Below are 14,648 nucleotides of genomic sequence, written 5' to 3'. Positions count from 1 at the left end.
CATGTTTTCTGGTTGTACATCGCCAGTCTGTACATCCTTACGTGATATCTCTGGAAAGCTTTGAGGGAATTTTTTTAAAATTTTGCTCTAATGTCCACTAAGATTCAAGGATGAACCGAAAAGGTTTTGGTGGTCAAACATCACCGTCACTTGTGCGTAATATCTGTCCAATTCTCATGAACGTGATATTTCTGGAATCCTTTTAAGAGAATTTGCTCAATTTTAGTTCAAACGTCCACTGGGATTCAAAGATGACCTGAAAACATTTTGCTGGTCAGACGTCAAGGTTCCCGTGACAGGTGCACATTGGAGGCACGCAACTGCAATGCAGTATTTCCAATTATTCATGATTTAAAAGGAAAGATAACGAGAGGTGTTAGGTCTGCATTTCCTTTGTGTTGTGATTTTGGGATGGACCCACGTGGACCAGAGACAACTGACCATGAGGCAGGCGGAGCTATTTTATAGACCGTGTGTATGAATTAACTGAAATGGTTGCATGTAATAGTGTTTGAAGTGATATTAACATGTACTTTTTTCTCCCTATGGCCACTCCAGGCCCCCGTCACAATCCATAATATCTGATTATTCCTCTCTGAAGTGACTGGCAGGATTTACAGCTACAAAAACTATATAAACAGAGGTGGTGTGTGTCTTTGGTGTAGATGATGTACCCAGATGAAGCCCCCGTTATTACCAGGTTTAAATGGCTCATTTGTCTGGTTAAGCATTGATAAATGATCTCAATATGATGTTTGTTCTCCCAGGTGGTAGAACTGATCGACAAAGAGGACATCGACATCTCCACCTCCCAGGTGACTGACATCATGGTGATGCTGCAGAAGGAGGAGAAGCTGATGGAGAAGGAGAAGGCCAAAGAAAAGGCAGACAAGGAGCAGGCCGCCACAGTCAACAGCTAACTGCTTCTCCACACACACGCACAGCACACATAGCACTTGAAACATTGACTGTTGAGAGTTGGTATCTGGTTCCTGCTCACGCACCAGTTCATTCTGGTGACAAACTGGTCAAGAGAATCACAGGAGAGCAGATGCCTTCTCACAATGTAACTGCACCAGATATTTAGCTCATTTAGGCATAGGGAAAAAAAAGGTTTGTTGCCTTTTAAATGCACAAAATCAAAGAAAATATAAGATGCTCCTCTGGACTAATCTCGTGATGTACACTGATATTTGGTTGTGTGTTATTTTATGAAAGTATTTATTGATGCAGGGAACAGAGTGACATGATTGTTCTCCCAACTTAAGAGAAAAGCAGAAATTTATGTCAAGAAAATTAATTATTATCATTTTTTGGAGATCTATTGCTTAATTTTGAGGTGAATCATCTTAGAGAAATGAAAGATCATTTCTGGGTTGTGCACAGTCCGAGTCATCCCCGTCATTCCACTGTGTTTGATTTTCCTCTTGACCTCGTTCATCCATCTGACTCACACGTTGTGCAGACAGCAGGTTGTTTTCTGAACTGGACAGGTTGCCTATCGGTGGCTACGTGTGTTGAAATGGTGGCAGCAATCAAAGACATCCACAGTTAAGATCCTAGAAACGTGTTTAAAACTGTTCAACATGGGTTTGCAGTTTTACAGAGTTTCATTTTACATCGCTAAAAAAAATAAGGCGTCGTAATGATAGATAAATAAAGCGTTAGGTTCATCATTCCTGTCAAAGAAGTGTAGGATTCGTACGTGAGAGGGGATGGAATTTTGTCCGGCAAAGACTGGAGTGAGCGGCTTTGGCATCACTGCTACAATGACTGTACTGTAATAATTTCATTTTGTACTAATTATTATTTTTTTAATGATAGATGTCGTATTTTAGTGCAGCTTTTCATATTCCTGTCTCGGTCAAATGCCAAAGTTGCACTGTGGCACATTTCAACACAGATTCTGATTCTGATGCGATCAACCAACAAACCACTCTAACAGACTGATATCTATAATCAATATAAAACAGCCCACCAGTCAAATATGGGTCAGTGTTCGCTGGGACTGACCTGTGACAGGAACTAGTTATCCGGGCGGAAGGTGACAGTGGCTCCCTGCTGTGTTGTTTAGGAATGTATCTTGTGCACATTTGAAGAATGATAAATGTGATCATCATGACCTTGAAATGTAAAGTGGCCTTCTCTAGACACAGAGTCCGTGGGTGACGGAGTGTTGTGTATTTATTCTTGAGTATTGTAGGAGAATGTAGCTCTGTTATTTTCACAGATTCTTTACTGGATGTCGTTTATTTAATGAATTCCGATGTAGATCTTGGAGTGTGATGCTCACACCCCCCCCATCCCCCACCCCGCGTCGTCATGGATATGTTGGGTAGAAACAAGAATTTCTCAGGATGAAGTGATTAATTTGCGTAACAATTCTAATGATCTCTCTGACCGTTTGCTTTTGTTTGACTGTGTTCACACTGAAAAGCGCTCAGCTGTATTGAGCCTGCAGATATTTAATCACTCTGGAGCTTCACTTCACACTCGGGAGCTGTGAAGGAATTTATTTGTCCAAAGCTAAACCCCCATATTTGCTTCAGGAGCTGAAGCTACAGAGCCCCCGAGTGGACAAAGAGAGAGATTCGTTTGTGGTAACGAGATGTATGTCGTTCCCACATGTTTCTTAATTTGTGGGAGCAAGGTGAACGTTGATCCCTCACTGTGTTGGATTAGTTTGTGATTAACTAATTGGCTGCCATGAGATGTAAGTTGCTCCCATGCTTCTATCACTTAGTGGTCTCAAGATAAGAGTCGTTCCCACGCTTTGATTAACCAGCAGATGGTAGGTGTTTCCCCCACTTCGATCAATTTGTGATTAATTAACTGAGGCTCAGTAATTAGTCGAAGCATGAGTAAAGGTCATCTTGTCATTGAACACCTTTTTTTCTCTCTCTGTATGGCTGCTCCGGGGCTCCGTAGTTCTCAGTAATTGTTTAAACAATTATTGATTGACAGAAACAATTTGATGTGTTTTTTTTCTTAATGCTACATCTCACGATCCTCATCAGTAGTTTGAGTTGAACAACTGAAATGTTCAGAATGTTTGCTAAGAATCCATATTTGAAAGAATAAATCTGAAATTGTAATGAACTGTCATGTAAACAGAGTGATTGAATTTCACACGATAGTGGGATTATTCTACAGTTTACCTGAAGCAATGGATTCCTTCCATGCTTGTTTTTTTTTTTTCACAACAGGTCTTCACTTAGTGAAACAAAATGAAAGGCATCAAGAAATATCTCCATGCATGTGTGTCTTGCTGGCCCGCGTTGGTGCAGGCTCTCAGGTTGTTGAGCCTGAGGCGACACCAGCTGTAATACTGATCATGCAGCCTGCAATGAGGAGTGACCGTCTCTTGTTTGTGGTCGTGGACCCACTCCCCATCAGTGACTAGAGAAGAGCTCAGGTGTAAACGTGGAAGTGGCGGCACTTGAAATGACAACTGAGTGGGTGACTCCTGCTGTAATCCTTTCCTGGAATCTACCGGATGATTAAGAGCTTGTTGTCGCAGCCTGACAGGGCGAGGGTTCTGCTTTCCCTGGACGCCGTCAGATTAATGGGAGCATGGTAAAGGCTCGCCCCATACATGGGCCAAAGCCAGCTTCGCTGGGAGGTTGTGTTTAGGCTGGAGAGCTCCTGCGGGACATGGCACGCTCACCGTGGCATTAATCAGCAGTCATTGTAAACAAGTCACAGGGCCGTTGTGACAGCCTCTCCGTTTGTGTTCCAGAGGCTGACAGGGCGAGCTGGGGGGGGGGGGGGGGGCACGTAGATTGCCATTATTTCTAAAGGTCAGAAGGTGGTGACCCAGACAGAGCTCTACTCCAGGTTCTACAGACTGGAGCCGATTTTGGCTAGACAACTGCATGGACGAATAATTTAGAGAGAAAAAATACATTGGACAAAAGATGTTGGACCTGATTCAGATGCTGCAGCCACTTTGGCAGAACAATTATGAATCCAAATATTATTGAAATCACAACATAGCCAAGTAGGGAATCGTTCTTAAGATTAGGTGAGGTAAGGGAGACTTTCTTTATCCCAAATCAGGGAAATTCACTTGTTACAGCGGCAAAGTCAAGAGAGGGAGACGAGTTAGAGAAGGCAGATAAATGGCACACTTAATACAAAAAGAGAAAAAGAGACAATATGAATATAATAGATGATACAAATATATAGAGATAAAAGGGAAATTTAGAGAACTATGACTAAAAAAAATGGTTATGGTGTGCTGTGTGACAGGAGCGACCACATCCACTTGAAGAGATAGTGTTGGTGTACAGTCTGATGGCTGCTGGGATGAAGGTCCTGTGGTAGTGTTCCTTCTTACACTGTGGGTGCAGCAGCCTGTGACTGAAGGAGCTGCTTCTTTCTTTATCGAACGAACAAACCAAAATCCAATGATGTTAATTTTGCGAAAGATGATGGAAGTAGGCAAATTCTTTACACGAAGAAGGAAAAACAAGCAAATATTTGGGATATATTAAATATTAAAGATATTTGCTTGCGGGCGGCACGGTGGTGCAGTGGTCAGCACTGTGGCCTCACAGCAAGAAGGTTCTGGGTTGGAGCTCCAGCTGCAGCACGGGATCTTTCTGTGTGGAGTCTCCATGTTCTCCCTGTTCCTGCTGGGTTCTCTCTGGTACTCCAGCTTCCTCCCACAGTCCAAAGACATCAAGAGGGGACCAGGTTAATCCAGACTCTAAATTGACCGTAGGCGTGGCTGGAAGAGCCAGTGGTTGTCTGTCTCTGTGTGTTGGCCCTGTGATGGACTGGTGACCTGTCCAGGGTGAACCCCGCCTCTCGCCCGAAAGCTGCTGGGATAGGCTCCACCCCCTGCGACCCTTTACAGGATAAGCGGAAGACAATGGATGGACGGGCGTTCGCTTGCTGTATTAATAGTGATGGAATAAATATCCGCTAATCAAATGCAGCTGATGCATGAATGGTCCCACATTTTTTGCTAGTCCAGGCCAATTCTGTCATTCTTTGTATTATTTCTCTATTGCAAAGATAATTTTCTCCGTCATAAATTGATTAGGTGTGACAGTCATATGACTATGATATATGAAACCTGTCAGAAGCATTGAGGAATTCCTGGGAAAAAAATAATTGAAATTTGGAATGGAAGCATGTCTGACTATCAGATAAGAATATCAGCAGAATTCCACACGTCGGTCCCTGGACAGTGTCGTATGTGTGCCCATATCTCCATGACACAGGCATCTTGTAGAAACTGAAGCCCTGCAAACCCTCCGAGCACTCATGGCGTGTAAGTGAATCACTAAGAAGATGTCCTTGGCTGCAGTGTGAGGAGGCGAGCGGAGATCGTGGCTAGCCACAAGCGGCACTGCTGCTCTGTCTAAGCTGCTGTCTTCAGAAGTACCTGGGGGGGGGGGGGGGGCAGATAGAACTGGCGGGGAAAGTGTTGTCATAGCGAGCTCAGCCTCCTCTGTAACCAAGCCAACCGTTAGATGTTGCTTTGCTTTTCGTCTTCCAGCGACTTGTGTCTGACACCTCAGGCTAGTTAGAGGAAAAGCTTGTGGTAGTAAACCTGTGACTGTTTGCTGAAAACTACAGAGCAGAGCAGTGAGGTCATATTCCCCACAGAGGAGCTGGTTATCATCCACAGTGTCCAGCTGAGGTCACTGTGAGTGAGCAGGCTGGGAAATGAGGGTGAATGCTGCTGCAAAAGTCTCAGTTCTGAAGTTTATCAACCTGTTTTTTTTTTTATTGAACTTCACTTTCAGAGCCAGACAAGCAGATAGAGACACTGAGACCCCCCCCCCCCCCCCCCCGGGTCCATTAGTCCATCATGGAGCTCCAGACCCCTGTTGGACGATCGACTGCTAGTTAGCTTAGCTGCAGTTTATGCTAGTGGTGGGGCAGTAGGGAAAAAACCAAAACAATCAAAAGTCATCATAAACACAGATTTGCAACATCTCGTAATGATCAGTCATTTTTTCATAGTGAACGTTACTTGCAACCTCTTCATGCGGGCAAAGACCATTTTGGAGAAAAGACTATTTGATGACTTTTGATGGCATTCACAGCTACCGCTCATTTAGCATTTTATTGTTAGCTCAAAACAACAAAACGCCCAGTTGGTTTTGAAATTGAATTCTTTTAAACAGTTTTTAGTTATGAGATGAGCTCTCGAGATAATAATGTCACAGTCTTGGACCTTTGCCCTAATTTTCCATCTTGCTATTATCTTTTTGCTCTGAATCTAATTTTTATTCACAATTTAGGAGGCTAGTCTGCGCTGACAGTGGAGTAAAGGGACACTTACTTCTGAAATGGGAGCCGTTCAAAAAGTGGGTCACTGTTGAGCTCCGTAGCCACTGTGTGAACGCACTTGCTCATGTCTGATACAGTCGAAGTGTGAAAGTTCTGCGGGATGTGTTGGATTCAGCAGGGAGCTGAGGTCATGAGTCGTCATCCGTGACACAAGCCGTCCTGAAAAGATCCCTTTTGAGTTCGAGGTGACGAGATGCGGAGCTTATTTAGAAGTATTGGAAGCAATAAGTCATTTATGCAACGTGAATTTTGTTTTCTCCTCCCATTAAGAGAAAAGTATTTTTTTTAACGTTCATCCTGTCGATACAAACGATGCTCTATCAGCAGGCAAGAGGATGTCATAATAATTATAAAGAGCTGCATTTGAAGAGTTGAGTTTCTGCTTATTTGGTACTTGATGCACATGTAGTGGACTTTTTCTGGACAGATGCGCCCATGTTTGTTTTATATACATATATTTTGCACCAGCTGTTTTATCACTAGAGAAATGCTACTTTTGTAGAATATATGAGGATAATTTTATTCTCTCAGTAGAAGTCAGTTTAAAGGAATACACCAACTTTTTGGGAAATCCTGTTATCGTCCTTCCTGCTCAGAGAATTTCATCGAATAGATCAGGTTCTCTGTACTGTAACTTCGCACACAATGTGGCTTTTGAGGTGCTGTGACAATCCCAGCATCCAGTCAGGAAGGTCGTTCTGGCCTTGTATTTGACGCTAAAATTACAAAGTCGTGTAATTTAAATATAAGATTCAAATATGACATCGCAGACAAAGACTGTTTTGGAAGAAAGGGCTGTTGATGGCTTGAAAGAATTATGCTAACACCTCTCACCCACTGCCATTCATTGTGCTAAGCTAGCTAGCGGTTGGCTAGTCTGTGTGGGTTTCAGCTCCCTCATGCAGCACAGAGGCGAGAGAGGCTGGCTCTGGGAAGGATGGACAAACATGCGGGCTTCCCAAAAAGGTGGTGTGTTCATTTAAATGCAGAAAAAATGGCAGCTGGAGGAAGTGAAATCAGGATCAGCAACATTCTCAGCTTCTGTCCATCTCTGCAGACCTGAAGAAGCAGCTGAGACCTCCCTCAGGTTAATGATGCGTCTCAGAAAGTTGAAATGAAAATGAAGTGCATGTAGAAAATTGTATTTAACTGCATTGAAATATTAGCGCAGCTGTCAGCATTTTACACACAAAGTGCGTTGTTCTGAGGAGCAGTTTGATCTCAGAAAAGCTTTGATTTGATGGTCAAAATTCTGCTAAGGCCCAGATCGGAAATGAACACGTTAAGCACACAAAAATTAAGAATTCACTGCTAATTTTTGTAATTTTGAAAAAAGAAAAACATTTTAAAAGGATATTCAAGGTGAGGTGCTGCATAATAACCTTCTATGTGATTACATTACATTTTTGAAATCATACTCAAAGCAAAACATATTAGTCATGGACTTACTATTAATTATAGCAGTTTATTTTCAAAATGGCTGTCATTTATTTATTTATTTATTTAATCTTGTTTTTTTTTGTTTTTGTTTTTAGAGGGTTTTCAGGAAATGACCTGGATTTGATTTTGGTCCAACTTGAATCTGAAATTGTATGAAAAGCATCAGTTATCGTTTTCTTGTATTTTTTTTTCTCGAACACAAATTATGTGTTTATGTAAAAAGAAAACCATATACAACAAACCAATCATAATTGTTGAATAAATCATGGATGATCCTGGACTCTTTTTTTTTTTGGTATTCTATTTCAAGCGTGCTTTGCTACTTACATTCTCTTTCAATCATCACTTCCACGCGGCCATTTTGGGTTGAGTGTGTCATCTCATGCGGCCATTTTCTCATCCCAAGCTTTCATTCCTCAGGCATTACCAGCCTCACCACATTCACTGCCACTCCCCGCAGAGCCCCCGACCGTTGCTGCTGGAATGCACCCAGAGTTATTTTTCCAGTGACATTTTAATGGTCTGTGTGTAAGCAGTTACTTGTGCAGACCGATGCAGGATACACAAATGTAAACAACACTGTAAAAGATCTTGGGTTTTAACGTTATTTGCACTGACTCAATGAAAATCTGGCTAAAACCTTGTAATCAGTTGCTTCAATGTGTCTGTTTGGATTTTGGTGTATTTTTGACCATTGTGGCTCAAATAAAACATCTTTACAGACCTGATAATGACATAGCAGACAGAGTGTTGGGAGGTTTTGAAATTCAACCGCGTGTTGTGTTGATTTTAGGTCTTGGTACAAGGTCTTTAGAGTAATCATCTCAAAGGTTTTCATTGACATTAATGTGTTTAAGTCTGACTGAATGAGGAGCCAGTGGGCCCACCAATGGAAGAGCTGGGCAGGCCGGCCGTCAGTGGCAACCTTCATGGAATACATGCTGCTGCTTAAAGCTACTGTTAATGCAAAACCAAACATTTCCAACTGGTGAAGCTTTAAAAAAGTTTTGGACAGGTAATTATCCACGCGGAAAATGTGGTGTCATACTCTGGGTTCGGCCAGTTGCATATCAGTTCAAATAGATTTCAGATGTCGGTTCACTTGTGAAATTGAAGAACCTTTGTGTAGGATTTAGAGACATCTAGTGGCGAGGTTGAGCACTACGACCAACCGAGTACCCTTTCCCTCACCCCACCCTGTCCTAGTGTGTAGGAAACCCTTTGCTAGCCTTGAGGCTAACTTCCTCGTCCAGCAGTAAACAAGTGAGAATTCTTCATGGTTGTGTGCCTCCATCATGCCGGTTTACATTCTCCAGACTCAAAGTCTGATGCAGATTTTAAAGTAATTATATTATGAGACATACATGAGAAATTGTGTTCATATGGGTTAACCGTTTGATCACCGAAATCTTTTCAGTTCATCCTCAAGTCCAAATGGCCATTTGTGCCAAATTTGAAGAGTTTCCATCTGTTCTAGGAATATCGCATTAACGGCTGTCAGAGTGGTGCAGAGGCTCTAAAATTAGCTTCAAAATTAGTCTGAAAACCTCATCAGGGAAGACAACAACAATGTTAAGCCATGTTTTCTGCTGTCCCATGTCCCACTTTTACCTTACTCCTTATTTTCATTCCTTTTTTGTTTGTCATGCTAAATACTAGGCGTAGGTTCTCAGACTTTTAATAGAAAATGGCCAGTGAGCACCAGCAACCACTTCATCCTTTTCTTTTCTTTGGTGTTGCTAACCAAATTCAAGTTGCCACATCAACATAAAAACTTGAGAGGCAAAGATGTGCCATTGTCAGGCTCTGGATGCGTTCCAGAGCTGCAGGCCCCCATCTGATGGCTGACTGCTTGTTAGCTTGGTTGCTATGACTGCTCGCAGTGAAAGCGGTCAAAAGTCATCAAATCCGCTTGATGCATTTAATGACTTTGGACAGGTCTGAGAGTCTTGGTGCAGCCTTGTATTTTCTTTAAAAAAAAAAAAAAAAAGTCCCTCTCAAAAATTGAGCTCCAACTTGAAAATAGTTTACAGTCCAAAAGAGGGCCCACACGGGTCACCCGTTGGCCTCCCCCGATTGGTTGAGGAACACAGCCTTAAAATGGTGGAAACAGACATGATAAAGAAGTGACGATTTCTCAGTCTGGCACATCCCTGCTGAAAATGAAACCTGGTCACAGACACAACCACGAACCGAGGAGTAAAGCCATGTAGGCATGCAGTCAAGTCTGTTAATAAGCAGCTAAATGTTTCCCCACTTTGTTCCTGCTGCCTGTTCCCATTCATCATCACGCCCCTGCAGAGAATCAAAGATATTTGCACCTCTGTCAGTTCAGTGGGAAGGTGTCAGGAGTTTGTCTGGGCTGGCTTTCAGGCTGGCAAATGGTGTCTGAAACCAGCTCACAGCGGAGGTGTTTGAGGCCCGCAGCCTCGAACTGAAGAAGCATTGATCTCAGGAAGTGTGGCCTGTCTGCTTCAGGGAGTTTTTGAGGTACGGTATTCTGATGAGGAGGTGTTGATTGCAGAGGAGGAGTGGGGGAGAAAGGCATTTGAGGTACTGAGGAATTTCTGAACAAATGTTCTTGATGCTCCTCACTTGTTGACAGTTTAATAAAGTTTGTATTTGGGTTTGTATGGACTAAGTCATTCTTACCAACTAGGAAGAGGACTAGTTATCAGCTATTCAGGACAACTGCTCATCCAAATGACCTCCAGCTTGGTGTGTGTATTGCTGGAGATGGAAGGAATTACACCTACAAGTTTGAGATTGTTTGGGTGATTGTCTCCTATACTTGGGCACAACGTGGTTTTTTTAAGCATTAAGTTTGGTCTGTCTCTGCAGGTACATACAGGGACGTGGGTACTGGGTCTGTCTCTGCAGGTACATACAGGGACGTGGGTACTGGGTCTAGATTCAGGGTGCTACTGGGTCTGTCTGCAGGTACATACAGGGACGTGGCTTCTGGGTCTAGATTCAGGGTGTTACTGGGTCTGTCTCTGCAGGTACATACAGGGACGTGGCTTCTGGGTCTAGATTCAGGGTGCTACTGGGTCTGTCTGCAGGTACATACAGGGACGTGGCTTCTGGGTCTAGATTCAGGGTGTTACTGGGTCTGTCTGCAGGTACATACAGGGACGTGGCTACTGGGTTTAGATTCAGGGTGCTACTGGGTCTGTCTGCAGGTACATACAGGGACGTGGCTACTGGGTCTAGATTCAGGGTGCTACTGGGACTGTCTCTGCAGGTACATACAGGGACTTGGGTACTGGGTCTAGAATCAGGGTGCTACTGGGTCTGTCTCTGCAGGTACATACAGGGACGTGGGTACTGGGTCTAGAATCAGGGTGCTACTGGGTCTGTCTGCAGGTACATACAGGGACGTGGGTACTGGGTCTAGAATCAGGGTGCTACTGGGTCTGTCTGCAGGTACATAGAGGGACGTGGCTACTGGGTCTAGAATCAGGGTGCTACTGGGTCTGTCTCTGCAGGTACATACAGGGACGTGGATACTGGGTCTAGATTCAGGGTGCTACTGGGTCTGTCTGCAGGTACATACAGGGACGTGGCTTCTGGGTCTAGATTCAGGGTGTTACTGGGTCTGTCTCTGCAGGTACATACAGGGACGTGGCTACTGGGTCTAGATTCAGGGTGTTACTGGGTCTGTCTGCAGGTACATACAGGGACGTGGCTTCTGGGTCTAGATTCAGGGTGTTACTGGGTCTGTCTCTGCAGGTACATACAGGGACGTGGCTACTGGGTCTGTCTCTGCAGGTACATACAGGGACGTGGCTTCTGGGTCTAGATTCAGGGTGTTACTGGGTCTGTCTCTGCAGGTACATACAGGGACGTGGCTTTTGGGTCTAGATTCAGGGTGTTACTGGGTCTGTCTCTGCAGGTACATACAGGGACGTGGCTTTTGGGTCTAGATTCAGGGTGTTACTGGGTCTGTCTCTGCAGGTACATACAGGGACGTGGCTTTTGGGTCTAGATTCAGGGTGCTACTGGGTCTGTCTGCAGGTACATACAGGGACGTGGCTTCTGGGTCTAGATTCAGGGTGTTACTGGGTCTGTCTCTGCAGGTACATACAGGGACGTGGCTACTGGGTCTAGATTCAGGGTGTTACTGGGTCTGTCTGCAGGTACATACAGGGACGTGGCTTCTGGGTCTAGATTCAGGGTGTTACTGGGTCTGTCTCTGCAGGTACATACAGGGACGTGGCTACTGGGTCTGTCTCTGCAGGTACATACAGGGACGTGGCTTCTGGGTCTAGATTCAGGGTGTTACTGGGTCTGTCTCTGCAGGTACATACAGGGACGTGGCTTTTGGGTCTAGATTCAGGGTGTTATTGGGTCTGTCTCTGCAGGTACATACAGGGACGTGGCTTTTGGGTCTAGATTCAGGGTGTTACTGGGTCTGTCTCTGCAGGTACATACAGGGACGTGGCTTTTGGGTCTAGATTCAGGGTGTTACTGAGTGCTCTGTGTGTAAACGGGGATGGTGTCTCTGGGTCTGTCTCATCTCTTGGTGAGTGCAATTCATAAATGTACCATTAAAGATTCTGCATGTAATCAGAGTAAAGACATCACACACACACGAACACTGTAAATCACATCATTGACTAAATGCAGTGGCGTGCATTGACGCATCCCTTCAATGAACACATTTTGAGATGAAAGTTCTGTTTGTTTGATTGTAATGAGGTAAGTAAAAGGGGGGTAAACCAACCCTGTGTTTACCTTTCAAAGCTGTGATGCCAAGTTTAGTGTTTTTATAATGTGCCAAGCTGATTGCAGTTTGTTTCATTTTTAGGGCTCAGGGACTAAGTTTTGCTTCTTTTCTTTAAAAAAAAAACACCTTTTGAATAATCTCTGTATGTTTCTAAGAGCAGAGCTGGGTGGAGGTGGTGGGGGTGATGATGGTTAATAGCCTTCATCCAGAGCCTGCTGCCAGTACATTTCATCTCTTTTTGTCCAGCGAGTGTCACAGTTTGGCCACTAGATGGCAGTCTGTGACAGTGTTTTCATGGTGCAGCATGAATGAAAGTTCTTATTGGCAAACTGCGGCTTCTTGTTTTTGTGAATGATGAATGAGAACATGGAGATCAGTCACATAGCAAGTCTTTTTTTTTTAAAATAAGGAACACACATCTGAAGCTTCTGGAGGGATCAGAGAGATTTTATCACTCTGAGCCGAGTCCATGCTGTCAGCTGTTAATCACACAAAAAGTACTAAGTGACTATGACACACTCCTATGTGAGCGTGTATTCCCTCTGGTACCATGACCTACATATCCTTGAGAGGCAAACTCCACCCACCTGGCATTGCAGAAAGGACAACAAACCGTAAAGGTGTTTTCAAAGACTTTTTGAAGCTGAGCTTAATACAAACGGAGTCGCCTCAATGAAAAGTTAACATACCGTTTGAGCAGGCACAACACACTTTGGTTAGCTTATTACGAAATGCCACAGTTGCTCAAGATAAGCAGGGTTTAGCACCGGTTAGAGTTCTTTACTTCAGAACAGCGCCACTTTGGGAGCAAACCTCACAATCAAACGTGAGGAGTAGAAATTCAGAATGAAATGAAAGATTTGTTTGTTGTCACCTTCGTCCTCTCGGTGCCTCGAAGACTAAAACTTCTGTGGAGTTCTAAACATTTTATATTTTGGAGGTTACCTGTCAGCTACTTTTCTGGGAATTTGTGTAATTTTTGACTGGAAAATATAAAAAATATTGACACGTTCTTAAAATATGTGTATCCTTGTTTAACACATTGTATTCCAATCCAGATATGGACCTAAGATACTCACCTTACCACATATTTTTGTGCAGTTTTGGTCATTTCACGTAACTCAATCAAATCCAGTGAGTCACAACACAAAGAAACACATTTACGCTGTTGCAGAGAAATTGTGGTCGCCGTTTTAGGACAATCAGTGTCAGTGGTGTCCCGACACTCTCTGCAACTGCAGGATGGCGTCAGATCCTTGAGTAGTTTCGAAGTGAACGGCCCGGTATTAGAATGCCAAATTCTAATTTAAGTTCAAATTCAGAATGTGAATTGAATTTGAAGAAGCATGTGAGGAAATCTGGTCTCCAGATAATAATTCAATAAATACTCATATAATAGTCGTATTAGATAATCCATAATCATAGGGTCACATGGTCAAGGCCACTGATTCAACTGCTGTCTCTCCGGCCTCAAAATGCAGAAAGAGCCAGGTACTTATATTTAGCTTGAAGCTAATGCCTGGATAGAGACAACACGGATTGCCATGGACGATGTGCATGAGAGTTTTTCGACACTTTTGGTGTTGCTGCTACTCAGTCGTGAGCGCTGTGGTTAGCTTCAAGCTAAACATACCTTGCTGGCTCTTTTTTGCTTTCTGGAATGAGAAAAAATGTCTTTCTTCGGTTATGGCATGTATTTGTGAGTAGGCAGAATATTAATTTTGGGTGAAGTATCTCTTTCATCTGAACTGGTCTTAAATCAACAGTTCTGGGTCTGTGCCCCCATGAAGACAGCCAGGGCCCATAAACAACAGGGTTTCTCCCCAAGAACGGACTGGAATCAGCTTTTATCACCAAACATCAGCCAGCCAGTTCTCTGAAGTTCTGGAGCAAAGTCCTCCAAGATGATGGGAGGCTGTTCGTCTGCAAGTCCCCAATCAAACTCCTCGCACATGAGTTCAATTGCATACCTTTGAACAAATCTTTGGTGCTCTAGATTGTCAGATATTAAGGAGGTGAAAATTAAAATAAACAAGATCAATTCTGAAATATTGTTCCTTCGCTCTGTGTATGAGTAAATGTACGCAGTAACAGTACAGCTTGGCTCCTTGTATGCTGCTCCCTGACGTTTTATGTGTGAGTCAGTGAGTGAGCCGCACTGAGGCCTCTC

The 14,648-nt window shown here is 43.6% G+C and overlaps 1 protein-coding gene across 6 annotated transcripts in view; it reads left to right on the top strand.

The window, feature by feature from the left end:
- Positions 1-8,797, top strand: part of letm1 (leucine zipper-EF-hand containing transmembrane protein 1) — a 32,007-nt gene extending 23,210 nt beyond the window's left edge. For 3 of the 6 annotated variants that reach the window (XM_086182207.1, XM_086182206.1, XM_086182205.1), the window contains one exon: positions 768-8,797. In XM_086182207.1, the coding sequence (XP_086038333.1) occupies positions 768-920 (153 nt within the window). In that variant the 3' untranslated portion in view covers positions 921-8,797. The remainder of the gene's footprint in view (positions 1-767) is intronic. The other 3 variants (XM_086182208.1, XM_086182209.1, XM_086182210.1) reach the window with 3 other exon arrangements.
- Positions 8,798-14,648: the final 5,851 nt, after the last annotated feature.

Source organism: Aulostomus chinensis, chromosome 17 (genome assembly GCF_037954235.1).
Source record: "Aulostomus chinensis isolate RoL2024-O1b breed Wild chromosome 17, RoL_Achi_v1.0, whole genome shotgun sequence".
Lineage (NCBI taxonomy): Eukaryota > Metazoa > Chordata > Actinopteri > Syngnathiformes > Aulostomidae > Aulostomus > Aulostomus chinensis.
Note: the sequence above shows the minus strand (reverse complement) of the source record. Positions and strands in the feature narration are given on the sequence as shown.